General features: G+C 33.2%; 1 protein-coding gene and 1 long non-coding RNA gene across 7 annotated transcripts in view; one reads left to right on the top strand and one right to left on the bottom strand.

Moving 5' to 3' along the window:
* Window positions 1–15021, bottom strand: part of LOC148283222 (uncharacterized) — a 69787-nt gene that overhangs the window by 3383 nt on the left and 51383 nt on the right. For 2 of the 6 annotated variants that reach the window (XR_015821902.1, XM_088223848.1), the window contains exons 5-7: window positions 3913–4066; window positions 1975–2146; window positions 926–1029 (exon numbers count right to left, since the gene is read on the bottom strand). Coding sequence is in view for 4 of the 6 variants with exons in the window: in XM_088223848.1 (XP_088079974.1) it covers window positions 926–1029; window positions 1975–2146; window positions 3913–4066 (430 nt within the window). In the remaining 2 variants the exon portion in view is untranslated. Of the gene's footprint in view, window positions 1–925; window positions 1030–1974; window positions 2147–3912; window positions 4067–15021 lie in introns of those variants that run through there. The other 4 variants (XR_015821903.1, XM_088223850.1, XM_088223849.1 and 1 more) reach the window with 3 other exon arrangements.
* On the top strand, window positions 7755–10246 carry LOC148283226 (uncharacterized). Its single transcript, XR_015821900.1, has 2 exons — window positions 7755–8217; window positions 10019–10246. It is a non-coding gene; the product is annotated as an uncharacterized LOC148283226 (long non-coding RNA).

Genomic DNA, 15021 nt, shown 5'->3' with positions numbered 1-15021 from the left:
ATTATGGATATACTCATAAATGTTATTCTCTTTGTTTAGAATGGGGTTGGTTTCTTTGTTAAGAATGGGGTTGGTATTTTTGTTTTGAATGGGGCTGGTTCCTTTGTTAGCCACAGGCAAAGAATACCACACCAACAATGTTTTGCGTATGTCCAAATGTTTGCAGACTGGCTGGATGTCCTCCCTAGGGAGTTATTAAGATCTAAATTTCTTGCAACAGAGAGGGAAATATTTATGAGAAGGGAATATGGAAGTTTAGGCATTTACAGGGATTATGACCTGTCATTGGCTGGTTTAAGTGGCCACTTTATTACCTGTGTAACATTCACCATTATGCCTATGTTTAAACATCCACATATCCTCAACTCTTTTGTCTGTTGACTTCTATGATCATAAATATGTAGTGTTTAAAACTGTATGAACATTTTGTTAATTATCTCTGTTTATTAAGTTAGTCTTCTTTGTTTATTCTCAAATGTAAAAATATTTTTAAAAAAGTTCATTGTTAAGTGTCCTCGGCACGGGAAACCCCAGTGAGGTCACATTATTTTTATTATTTATTATAGTTTGTAAGAGAAAAATAGGAATAAATAAAAAATTTGAAAAAATGGTTTTAGATCCTTTACATACATAGCCAGGTGAACGGTACACATTGTGTAAAGTGGCCAGTTTAACCAGCCAATGACAGGTCATAAGCCCTATAAATGCCTAGACTTCCATATTCCCTTATCAAAAATGTTTCCCTCTCTGTTCAAACAAATTCAGATCTAAATATCACACCATATAATGTTTTTATTAAACCCGTAACGAAGCATCTTGAAAATATTTCTTTGACAATTGTTTCAATATCTTCAGATGTGGATTGAAAGGCGGAATAAACAGTATTCAATGGTTCTCTGGATAATAAAAAGAAATATTGAATTACACATCTGGCATGGGAACGTAAATTCTCTGTTGGAGTCGTCTAAGGAAGGCGGGGTCGATTTCCCAAGGGCAGTTTGTTGCGCACAACAAGAACATCGGAGAACCCTGGAAATAAAATCAACATCATAGGTTTTGCGTGCCAAAGATAATGTCAAAAATTATCTACTGCTTTTTCAGTGAAAATCAGCAATGACAAAAATATATTTGGACAAAAGCACCGTATTTCAGACACTAAAACTGTTTGCTTTTATTAAAAATTAATTTCTCTCCTAAATATATAAAAAATAATAAACATAATCATAATAATGTTAGTACAATTGAAATTTATTATTAATTTATGTTATGATGGCATGTTTAAACATTTGGGATCCAAATTGCTCAATAGAAAAACTACAACCATTATTTACAAAACTCTCCTCAGATCGGTCATTGTAAATGGTTCCGAATGCTGGGTTTGACCAAAAAAGATGAAAATATGGTATTAGTATTTGAAAGAAAAATATTAAGGAAGATATTTGGTGCTGTCAACCATAACAGAGTGTGGAGGAGACGGTTTTATCACGAATTAGAGGCACTGTATGGCAAACCCAACACTGCGCAATTCATCAAAATAAGAAGATTACAATGGTTGGGCCGTGTGCACAGAATGAATGAAAACAGTACCCATAAAAAGATTCTTTATACCACTCCGGAAGGCAGACGAAGCAGAGGCAGATTAAAATTAAGATGGGTAGATAATGTGGAAAGTGACATCAGAGCAATGAGTGAGAGCAGAGAACTGGAGAAGAGCCGCAGGGTGCAGGGACGAATGGAGACAAATTCTGGAGGAGGCCAGGACTTACAACGGGCTTTAGCGCCACTGATGATAATGACAATTGAAATTTAGTCGCATGTTACACATAGTTTTGCGTTAAACACAAAAAGAAACGTTAAAAACACAGACTGAAGCCCAATGTGGGACACAGATTAAAACTACAATCGAAGCTCCAAGTTGGGCGCCAATCACTCTTAAGTATGATTTCAGTTTTAGAGTTATTTGTTCCGTGTTACCTCATATCTCTGCATCTGGATGAGAAGTTCCGAGGCCGCCCGCCTTCCGGATTCCGAGTCCTTGGTCTCGCGCTTCCTGCACAGGCAGTCCACTTCGTCCAGCAGCAGGATGCAGCGCTTGCAACCCAAGGTGCTGAATAGGAGGCGTATCAGCCTGGAAGCGCATAAACGACTTATTCATCATCATGAGAGCCTTAGCCATGGGGCACTGCATTAGTGCAGTACATGCAGTGTCCCATGATGATCTGTTACTGGAAGGTAAGGCGATCAGTCTTACGCTTCAGGTACCAGACCGGGGGCAGTGAAACATTGCAGTGTTACACCACCTTAAAAACAAATATTTCCTGTTGATCTACCCAGGAATCGAACCAAGGATTGCAACTTAATCCACATTTCATGATGCATGAGGCACTTCATTGTTAAAGTACGTGCAGTGTGTCTCGACCATGTGTCGCAGGAAGGTAAATCTTAACATAATACAACAGAGATGAAGAACATTTTAGAGAAGGTAATATACAAGTCTAGGCATCAACAGGGCTTATGATCTGTCATTGGCTGGTTTAATAAAGAACATTTTAGAGAAGGTGATATAAAAGTCTAGGCATCCACAGGGCTTATGACCTGTCATTGGCTGATTTAAGTGGCTGTTCAAATAGTCTTCAAAAAGTGATGTTTAAATATAGGCAGAATGGTGAATGTTACACAGTGTGTAAAGTGGCCACATAAACCAGCCAATGACAGGTCATAAGCCCTGTGGATGCCCAGACTTCTATATTACCTTCTCTAAAATGTTCTTCATCTCTGCTGTATTATGTTTATATTAACAGCCCCCTGGGGGGTTGAATCCAGTCCTTGTCTACAAAAATTTGGACAAACTCAAAACATTGTAGGTAAGTCTTACGCTTCAGGAACCATACATATTTATTACAAGGGAATCTATTATGGACATGGCTCAGCTCGTTCTAAAATGGAGATTTTTTGATTATATGTACCAAGATATTTTAGGATCCCTGTAATGAGATACGAAGGCATAGAATTAAGAATAATCAAGAAACCACATACGCGCAACAAACAAAAGGTGACTAAACTACTCTTAAAAGAGTAGTTTTACGTTTTGACCCATTAGTTTCTTTGTAGACGTCGCTCAGTACGCAAGTTCCGATTTGAATTCAACTATGCCGTGTTGTGTCGTGTTAAAGTGTAAAAAATCTGCTACTGATTTTAAAGAAACAGGATGGGATTACATTTCATGTGTTATTAGCAAATCGTGTGTAAGTAGCAAATGCATTACTTAAAAATTGAATTATTTCTCAGTCGAAGAAAACAAAATGGACATTTCGTTAGTGTTGCCAGGGTAGTAATTTGTTTACCATACTTTGCTCATCTAATGAGAAAACTAATGAAAATTGGACCTCGGATTAAACAACGCCGTGGTGGACATTTGACTGACATAATATTTTAAACATCAAATATTATTTAACGTGATATAAAAATATCCGTTTTATGTAAAATAAAATTTGTTTTATTTTTTAAGTTCAAAGCTGATTACTTGAATTACTCTTATTAACTGATCCTTTACTTATCTACTCTGTTGTGTCAATCAATGTTTCCGCGTGAACAATAAAATTTTAGAGAAATCAATAAAGTGTTTTTTTTTTAACCTTAAATTTGTGTTATGATTATATTTTATCCCATCTGGCAACATTACGCGATGACTTCACGAATGCGCGCTGCGAAAGTGGGGGAATTTTCGGACACAGTCCGATGTATTCAAATATGATTCTACGCTACTTTTGAACTATTTTTAATTCTATGTATGAAGGCATTTAAAATAAAATTAATAAGATTTACTACGGCAGTGGGTATGGAGCGGTATGGTAAAAAGGGGTGCAGTCGCTCATGGTGATTATTGACTGTTGGAATAGAAGATCGGGTTACTTCTCCGTGTTTCCCACCCAGGCGTTCATGAGGTCGGCGCTGGAGACTTGGTACAGCGGCAGGTGGGCCTCGGCGGCCGCGGCGTGCGCCAGCGCCGTCTTGCCCACGCCCGGAGCCCCCATGAGCAGCGCGCGGCTCCAAGCGCTGCGCCCGTCTGCACAAACAGTCGCATTTATGGTCACAGTCATGGGCACAAACACAAACGGTCGTGGCTCTAACACCCGAGCCTTCGCTGACTGTATTCCCGAGACATTGCTGTTACTTAATTTGGCAGATAAATTGAGGGCATTGGAAGCAAAGATAGCAACCTCAAAAAAAATTTTTTTTTAGTTATGATGTCATTCTGTAGTTTATCAACTTTATTTTTATAAAAATCATGAGTTGAGTTGCAAATGTAGTTTAAAATCATACTTCTAATGGTTTGAAAATGGTGTTTGAAAGCAAACATAGCAATACTGATTTATTATTCTTATTTAAAATAATGAAATCGATAATTGACAGCCCTGCTCTGCTTGAACTAATTCAAATTCAAATACCTGGTAGGTGCACTAGAAGTTAGGAATTATTTTTTTGCAACAATTCGCGGACCAACTTTGAAATGTACTTTCCTATACCCAGGACCCAGGATACACACTATACACAGGTATGGAAATGAATTAGAACAAATATTCGATATATTCAATACAAATTCTGTTCATGAATTAAAACGAATTCTCGCTCGTTATTTATTAGAAAAATAATGGATTTATTTAAAAATATATTATTCAATTTAACTTTGATTCCTGGAATACGTGATTCTTTATTTGACACGTTAGACATAATTTTAAATTGTACATTGGTGGATTTATTGCCAAATAGCAACTTCTGTGTGTAAAGTGGCCACTTAAACCAGCCATTGACAGGTCATAAGCCCTGTAGATGCCTAGACTTCTATATTACCTTCTATTAAATGTTCTTCATCTCGGTTGTAATATTTTTATACAAAAAGCTCCCCAAGGAGTTGAATCCAGTCCTTGTCTACACAAATTTGGTCAAACTCAAAATACTGTTAAATAAAATAACGTTCACAAAAAAAGGGAGTGAATTTTTTTTTAAATAAGAGAGTTGCGGAAGATTTCCGGTTTACTTACCGTCAACGGCTAATCGGCAGAACTGACCGAGAAGAAGCGGAAGATAACTTAGTAAATAGTAGAAGTAATTTCAGAAAAATAAAAATTTAAAAATCGTAGTGCTGATAATACGATACATAAAATAAAATAAAATGGCTAATTTAATAGTCTATTAACAAATAAAAAGAATTAATAAACCACCGAACTTCCTCATTGAGTTTTAATTATTAAAAGAGCATCAAATAATTTAACTTGCGAACAACCTATGACCAACAGAAAAAGAAACAGTTTTTTGTATACAGCAATCAATTTTTATAATTCACTTTCTAATGATCTAAAAAATATACAAAACATGTACGTACTTAAAAAACACCCAAATAAAACAGTTCTTACAGCCCGTGTGACGAGTGATATGTGATGTTATTTTATTGAATTTTTATTTAAACTATTGTGTTATTATATTTAATATCCCCTCATACCAGCACTTTTGCTGATTGGGAATATTTTCGTACTAATAAAATATGTAATAAAATGTAATATATATATATATATATGTGTGTATATGTAAAATAGTGATTAAGCGCATGAAAGTTCTGAGAATAATCACCAAATCGTTACGCTGAGAATATAGTCATAAATATTATATTTAAATTACAAATTTAAAAAATAATACCAAAGCGGAAATTCACGTGGCGTTTCCGAGTAGTGTTTGTGATTGCTTGCGTACCTACCTACCTACCTACCTACCTATAATAATATTATATGTAATAGTGTACCTAGTGTAAAATATACGTAGTACCTCGTAACCGAAAATTTATAACAGCAATAGAATATTATTTAAGACGAGATCTGAATTTCTCAGGTTGACTTTGAGTTTTTATTGCGCGGTGTGTTTATTATCAGGATTGATGTCAACCCCTATGAAGGGCCTTCCAATTTTCAATGTGCGCAGGTACCAGTTATTCATATATTTTGATGCTGTTTTTTTTTTTTAATCTACAATTATAATATACTAGGGCCGCGATTATGAATGGGTATCTTCATCGGTATACAGGTGTTCATTAAACCCTGTCACATCCGAAACCACGATGATCAGTATGAGCAAGAAGACATATTGGGACATTAAATTATTCTTTTAGAACAACGATTTTTTTTTAAATGTCAAAAAAAGCAAATGATTGGTTACTTCTGCAGGGGAGAAATGAGGAGGGGCAGGGGGAGTCTGATACTGCGCCGCGCTCCCCTCAATTCTCCCCTGCAAAAGAAAGAAACCATTTGTTTTTATAAATATTTTATTTTAAAAAAAATATTTGTTTTAAATATATTTTTTGATATGCTAATATGTTTTCCTGTCCATACTGATCATTGTGGTTTCGGATGTGACGGGGTTTAAAGAACACCCTGTATACTGAGACGGTATAAAATAATATCAATATTTATGTATGAAAGTGTGTATATTTGTATGAAAATTAAAAATATCTTCATCGGTAACCGGTAATTGAACAGGATTAGTAAAATATGAAAAACCTATATTATATTTTACATAGAGAAAACTGAATTTTACTTTGTAGATAAAATTTATCTTTAATTTTATCTACTAAGTTTTCTGTATAAAAAATAGAATATGTTTAATTACCGATTACCGACGAAGATGTTTTGAATTTTCATACAAATATACACAATTTCGTACAAAAATATCAATATTAGTTTATACCGTCTCAGTGTACTCGTATACCGATGAAGATATCCGTTCATAATCGCGGCCCTGAAGGCGCGTAGAACCAAGTTTGAATACATCGTACTGTGTCCAAAAAACCCCTCTACCCGACATCCCGCCTGCGCGCATGCGTAAAGTGGCCCCGTAATGTTGCCAGACCGTGAACAATATAGGTACACATATAAAAGATAATTTTGTGTTATGTTATATTTTACAACAAAAATATTTTACTGACTAGACCATAGAATAAAACTTATACTTTTATTCGGCAAACGTAAAAAAGTCAATAAATAATCATTTAGTAGTTAAGTAAGTTTAATATTACATTTAATCTAATACATAGAAATCTAGGTAAAAAATCCGACTACCCTGGCAATGCTAACAAAATGTCAACGTAATTGTATTTAACATATTGACCATAGAATTAAGAATAGTCCGAAAACCGCATACGCGCATCAAACAGAAGGCGACTAAACTACTCTTAAAAGAGTAGTTTTACGTTTTGACCCAATAGTTTCTTTGTAGACGTCGCTCAGTATGCAACTCCTGATTTGAATTCAACTATGCCGTGTTATGTCCTTTTGAAGTGAAGAAATACTGCTAGGATCTAAAAGAAACAGGATAGGAATACCTCACTGGGCACAACCCGTGTCGAGGCATTCATTTACATGATTTAATATAATTTACTTATAGTGTCTAAAAATATATATAGAAAAAAAAAGTATTTTGTCCCATCTGGCAACATTACGCGGCGACTTCACGAATGCGCGCGGCGAAATTGGGGCTAAGTGGGGGAATATTCGACCACAGTCCGATGTATTCAAATATGATTCTACGCTCCTTCTGGACTATTCTTAATTCTATGTATGCAGCTCTCGTTGCACTTACAAACCTAAGTAGTAACGTTAAGATAACAAATATGCTGGTTATTTATTTGTTTATTTTACGAGGTGCGAAATGTAAATATTTTCACGGATTTTCCCTCGCGCACTCGGAACTCGGAACCACCCGCGCGTCTCCTACTCCGGTCCCGCCTTTCCCATTTCCTACAATCCGTTTTGACGTACATTCATTATTCAGACCTCAGATAAGGACTATTCGCGTCATGTAACACGTTTCTGACGACGAAAATTCCCAAAAACGAGATATAAAAATAACAGCCTTTACGCCGCGAGCCGCAAGCCGCGAGCCATAAGGCGCGCGAATTATAAATATAAAGCTTCGCGTCCTGGTTCCCCTAAACAGTTGCACGCTCGGATCGAGTGATAACACAGAGATTATATCGATATTGGGGGTATCGCTCTGATTACAATTAGATTAGCGAATCATTACATTAGTTATTCGTTGTTCACACTACAGACATTTACAACAATGGGTGTGTTTAGACATCTCCTGACTTGGTTTATGCTGTTTTTCGTGCTGCTGGGAGCGCCGAAATTTGAAGTTGCGTGCAATCCGGCGGACTATGATTACAGCAATGTAAGTACCGAACTATCTAGTCTAGATTAACCCTCCCTCCCCGGTGCGCGGTGATGTGTAGCTATAGTCCTTAAATATAGCTTGATTACAACTGATTTCATTAGTAATGGGAAATTACTGATCACGAATCAAATCGATTTTATTAGTTATTTCATGCAATCGTGAAACTCTGTTTCCGAAAATTGATATAAAAAAAACGCAAAACAAGCCTATTATAAAAATGTTTAACACAATTATTCACCAAAAAATTAGACATTTATACTTTTTTAATGAACAACATCAAATGAATTATTTTTTTATTCGATCAATTTGTTCCATCTCTAACGTTTTTGCAAAATGATGTAACCTTGTAAGAACGTCGTTAATAATAAGGTTTAGTTTAATTTTAAAGCTGATTTTATACATTAATGGAGATTTATGTTTCAAGAATTGTATTAAAAAAATAGATAGAAGTAAAGGAGCTGAAATCTTTATTATGTGGGTGAGATTCATCCGGCTAAACCAAATCACCTACTAGGCTACGCCTAAAAACAATTTTCCAATTTTTATTTTTACTTCACAAAATTTTCAAAATTTACTTCACAAAAGTCAACAGATGGAAGAGTTGAAGGAATGTGGATGTTTACACTTGGGCAGAATGGTGAATGTTACGCAGTGTGTAAAGTGGCCACTTTAAACCAGCCAATGACAGTTCATAAGCCCTGTAAATGCCTAGACTTCCATATTGCCTTCTCAACAATGTTTTACCTCTTTTTTGCAATAAATTTAAAGAATCAACAATAATTTGAGTTTATCAAAATTTTTGTAGACAAGGACTGGATTCAACTCCCCGGGGAGCTGTTAATATTTACATATTACAACAGAGACGAAGAAAATTTGAGAGAAGGTAATATGGAAGTCTAGCCATCTACAGGGCTTACCACCTGTCGTTGGCTGGTTTTAGTTTTTCACTTTATTGCACACTGTGTAACATTCACCATTCTGCCCATATAAGAACATATATATTCCATCAATTTTTTCATCTGTTGATGTTTGTGAAGTTAAAGAGCAGTAGCTCAATCACAAATAACTATAGACGTGCTTAAAAACATGCCAAGCATTTGAGATATCACAATGAACAATAATGAACATGCTTAAGTTATCGCTTGTGTCGGTTTGTTTTTTGTTTTCCTCGTAAAAAAATACAGTCCACTGGCGAAAAATCGGCGTTTACTATAAAAAATAATACAATATATTGCATTCGCAAAATAGTAAGGAGTATCTAATACAAAAAAGTGAAAATTTAATTACAATTACTAATGAAGACTGCTTTTCTTGACATTTGGATTGCCAACCGCCGCGCCGGCTAAATGCAATAAATAACATGATAAATAATAAATAAATAAATGAAAATAGCAGTTTTGGAATATGTTACATATTTACACCGGTGAAATTCAAATATGTGATTGCGCTGCAGGATCATACGTCGCGAAACGTAAATATTTTGACATTAGGTGTTCACGGATGTTGCATTGTGATCGCGAATACGACAAACAACCGTGATGAGAAATTGTTCTCACGTCACGTATTAGCACGTCGATAGTTATTTGTGATTGAGCTACAGGATGTGTAGACAGTAGGGGGGCGGAGGGTAATACCGTACAGAAGACAATTCCGTACAGTCGTTTTAAGTCACACTTGTCCCTTTAGTGTACTCTTGTATTCTTGCAAGTTATTACATCAGTCGGCGGAGCACTAGTGGAGCCATCAAATGTGATACTATATTTTTTTAATTTTCGTAATTTGACTATCATATTTGCAGGAATATCTGAACGTGGACATGGATCGTCCTATCGGACTGTTCGGCAGGAGGTGGGACCCGTGCGGAGAAGGGTACCGCCGAGCTCTCGATGGCAAATGTCGAGAAGTATGGTATTAGACAATTAGACCAAGGATGAAAATCGCCCGATTAAAACAGTGTTACACAAAGACTATTTGTATATCTTCCTTACACAATATTGTGTTCAATAAAATAAAGCATATTATCAGAGATTTATTTATGGATTTAAGTTATAATTTAAAATATTGGAGAACGTTTGAGATAATAAGGGCTCTAGTAAAAGGAATTTTGGATGAGGTTATATTAAAAAAAAATAGACTATAGTCCTTAAAATATAGCTTGATTGAAATGACACCTGCCAAACTAATGTCAGTAGTGAAAGGAAATTTCTGATCACTGATCACGTACCGATCAAATCGATTTTATCAGTTTTTTCATGCAAACATGAAACTCTGTTTTCGAAAATTGACATAAAAACGCAAAAACAAGCCTATTATGGTGTGTTTAAGGCAATTATTTACTAAAAATAAGACATCAAATACTTTTTTTCATGAACAACGACAAATTAATTATTTTTTATTCGATTGATTTACATTGATCAATTTGTCCATCTCTAATATTTTTGCAAAATGAGGTAACCTTGTAAGAACGTCGTTAATAATTAGGTTTATTTTAGTTTTAAATCTGATTTTATATAATTATGTTGATTTATATGTCAAGCATTGTATAAAAAAAAAAAATGCCAGATACAAATGATTTTTCGTGTGTCAATATAAATCACTCCTTTGACGTTACTAAAAAGTTATGTCGTCACCTTTGCTGACAACTGTCAATCTAATCAAACTATATTTAAGGACTATAGTACTGAAGGACGCATTGAATAAAAAAAAACATAAAATATAATAACAAAAATTGATTGAAATGTTCCGACGCATAGCGGGTACCATTGTATGCTTTTTCATTCATTTAATCATTTACATAATGAGAAAGTTCAGTGCTACGGAAAAATGAAACAAAATATGATTTTTAACGCGATAAAAAATAAAGCCTTAAATTGTGCGGCAAAGTTTCTTGAAAATTTATTTTAAAAGTAATAAAAATGATCATCAACCAATGATAGAGTGTTGTGATAGATTTCCAGTTAACGAGAAGCCAATCCACCAATCAGCGGAACTCACCGAAGATAACTTGTGACGTAACACGCGGAGTGATTACAAAACTTAAAAAAAATATAGCGCTGATAATAACGACACATAAATGTTCCAAAAAATTTTTTTTCTTAGTTTGATAGTCTTAAGAAATAAGAAATCTAATTTTAAAAAAATGTTGAAAAATTACCTGGACCATGAAGAAGTATAGAAATTGAAAAAAATATATTTTCAGGCGTTGCCTAGTATGTAGGTGAAATAATTCAATTAGATGAATCTCACCCGCATAAATAAAGGTTTCAGCTCTTTAACTTCACAAACATCAACATATGAAAGAATTGAAGGAATATAGATGTTCAACTATAGGCAGAATGGTGAATGTTACACAGTGTATAAAGTGGCCACTTAAACCAGCCATTGACAGGTCATAAGCCCTGTAGATGCCTAGACTTCTGAATAACCTTCTCTTAAATGTTCTTCATCTCTGTTGTAATATGTTAATAAAAAAAAAACACTGATTTTTTATATTGATCGAAAATAAACAACGGATATAAAAAAGCAATACAAAAAAAACTGAACGTAACATGAAACATGTTTACTTAAAATCCCTCATTGTAAATCCAGACTCTGGCAAAGAAACTCATTTTTCATAGCTGTAAAACTGTTCAGTGCATTTCATAAGGACAGTGAGATATATATTAATTATTTAAATTTGTTTCGATTTTAATTTTTGTTGAAATTATGGATAGAAAAGGCAGATTTAAATATTTTCTTTTTTAATAAATAGTAATACTTTTATTTTAATTATCTCATTTTTATTGTCAAAAAAAAAGTGTTTTAACATTAGCACTTTTTTTTTTTTTTTTTGATATCTATCGTATTTTTCCAGCAGCCTTTATTTAAAATAAAAATAAACTATGTACCCACATACAGGCCAGGCTTTTGTGGGATTTTTTTTTGTATTTTTGCAATATGTTGTATTTTTTTAATTTGCAACTATTATATTGTACCTTTAGTTAAATTCAAAGAAAAAATATAATAAATAAAAAAACATGATAAAAAGCAGTACAAATAAATTTCAATTATGATTTAATGGTGACAAAGGTATAAATAAATATAATAAACAAAATGAAATAAACATGTGAGCCTAAACAAATTGAAAAAAGTGGAATGCGGTGTGTTTGTTTATTATAATTTGTCATGAAGGAAGTGGTTATAATTTAATTAAAATATTTTTTGGTTTTTTCAGAGTAAAATAAAAATGTTGTTTAAACCTAACTAATAAAAACGGTTCTAGGAAAAAGTTTTAGAAGCCTGTTTCAAACATTGTAAATCCTGGCAGTTGTGTTTTTACTTTTTTATCATAATTTGAAATAATGCACTTGCAAGGTAAGTTTTTACTCAACGACATGAATATTGCTGTTTCAAGCAAATAAAATGTCGCGTGTCGGTTCAAATGATTAACGAAAATGATTTATTATGAAAAAAAATTACAAAAAATACTTGATTTTTTTTTGTATAAAGTTTTGGGATAAAAACACAGAAAAATAAATATTATAACACGGGCAAAATGCTCAATTTGCACAGTGAGTAAAACTAGCCAATGGACCATAAGATTTGTAAATGTCTAAACATTCACATACGCAAGATGTAAGAGGGATATAAGAGAATATTTTTCATCTTCGTTGAAATACTAGAAAATATTTATTTTTTTTATTTTACAGAAACATACAGTCAATAATGATTAAATTACATAATTAAGAAAAGGTTAAAAAAAATTAAAGACAGACCAGCGAAGTTTTAAAATAAAAATCATACATGTGAAATTATGGTACATTTTTTAATGTATGCGTGCGTTTATATGTATATATATATGTTTAATTTTTTTATTTTTAAATATACATATTAATTTTTCTCAAGCCTAGGTGTTCTATACTGTAATTCACCACTGTAATTGTGCCCCTCCCTGGTGTGGTATTCTGAACGCAAAAGCGCGCGTAGAAAACGCATTTTTAACGCGTATTTACGTACTTAATACACGCTAACAGCGATTTCCTCGAGCGCAGTTCTGTTCAGAATACCAGCTCTGGCCTGTTGTGATTAATAATAAAGAAATAGTGATGTCCATTGAATTCAATGAATGATATTACTATTTCGTGATGCGTTTTAGTAACCGCAAATCTAATGACACATTACTTACATAAATATGCAATATAAATATTTGATTCTAGTATGTTTGCAGAATATAATATTATGTTTATATTTGTTATCTCAGTGGCCAGGGTCAAACCAAAACATTAGGCGATACATATTGAGTTTTTTTTATTATGAAAATAATAGCAAACATGTCGAAAGAGACGTGCGTAAAAGGCAAAATAGATTTATTTGTCTGTTTTAATTAATTCGCTATTCTATGGATGTTTTGCGTAGATTAGATTGTACTAAAATTTCAATAAATTTTCTTTAAAAAAAACAGTAGATACTTATGGGTATTAGAAGCAAACTAAGAAAACTCCACCGAAAACGGAAAGTTAGCTATCGATGCCAAAATAAACTATACACAAAAACCTACCTATCTAAATAATAGCGTCATTCAAAACCGTCTCTAAATCTTGGAATTACAGATTTCAATTATACTACTTGACACCGCAAACTAAGAATTTTCAATGGAGTTAGTGAAGCATAATTAGAAATCTGACAATTCTTCTTTCAAAACTTTTTCGCAAATACCTATCTCAGTAACTTTAATTTTTATTGAGTGGCAAAGTTACGAAATATCACTGAAATACCGTAAAATTCCACATTTTAAAAAGATCGACATGAAAACTTGAATGAAAACGTTTAGGCCTCTCGGCATTTAATCGGCTGATAAAAAGTATTATTTACAGTACATTTATATTTGAGTAAAGAAATTATACGATTTTGCAATTTTATAACGCCGTTCTTTCAAAATCGCGCCATTAAAAAAACGTAAATAAACATTACGTAAAAATAATCATTTTCTTAGTTATTTCTGATAAAAAATATAATTAAAAGTTTTTTAAATAACTCTGATGGAATTCCATTGTTATGATGTTATAACTTATATTTACATATAAGTTATTAATTAAAAAATACTTAGTTCACTTCCACTGATTTATATGACCAATTAGCGCTTTCGCCCTCTAGTTGGTATCTTCTCAGACTGGCCAGTCATCAAATATAATTGCTTTTTTATATAAAGAAAAGTATTTAAAATAATTCAAAAATGCCAACGATTCGAACCGGCAAGTTATTGAAAAAAAAGCTGAAATTAGAAATACAAGCATTTTAAACAACACAATTTTTGTCGTTTTTTTCTTAAATTCCAACTGAAATTATTATGCCTTCAGGGATGTTTAAAAAATAGTTTTTTCGTAAAGAAAGGCATTGAAATTCACAATATTATATTTAAAACAATATATTGCACTCGAACATTAAAAGGAAATTAAGTTCTTCGTGTATTCCAAGTTTTCATTTAAATAATGTCGTTCATGCCAAATCATCTGGATTTCAGAAATTAAACATTTAATATTTTGCACGTTTGTAGCACTAACTTTGTAGTACATTGCTATATTTTAAAGGTATAAATAAATTACTTTGTTTTATAAACCACTTTTTTATTGTCACAACCGACTAGTTTCGGCAACTCACGTTACCCTCTTCAGGTCATATATAATACTGAAGAAGGGAAACGTGAGTTGCCAAAACAAGTCGGTTGTGACAATAAAAAAAGTGGTTCATAAAATGTTTTTTTTTTTACATCTCTAAAATAAAAATTCAATTTTTAAACTGGCGAAAGGGGATACGAAAATATAT

This window comes from Micrasema longulum, unplaced genomic scaffold, assembly GCF_059751315.1.
Source record: "Micrasema longulum isolate JH-2025_06_02 unplaced genomic scaffold, ASM5975131v1 h1tg000252l, whole genome shotgun sequence".
Taxonomy (NCBI): Eukaryota; Metazoa; Arthropoda; class Insecta; order Trichoptera; family Brachycentridae; genus Micrasema; species Micrasema longulum.
This window is presented reverse-complemented; position numbering and strand designations above follow the sequence as displayed.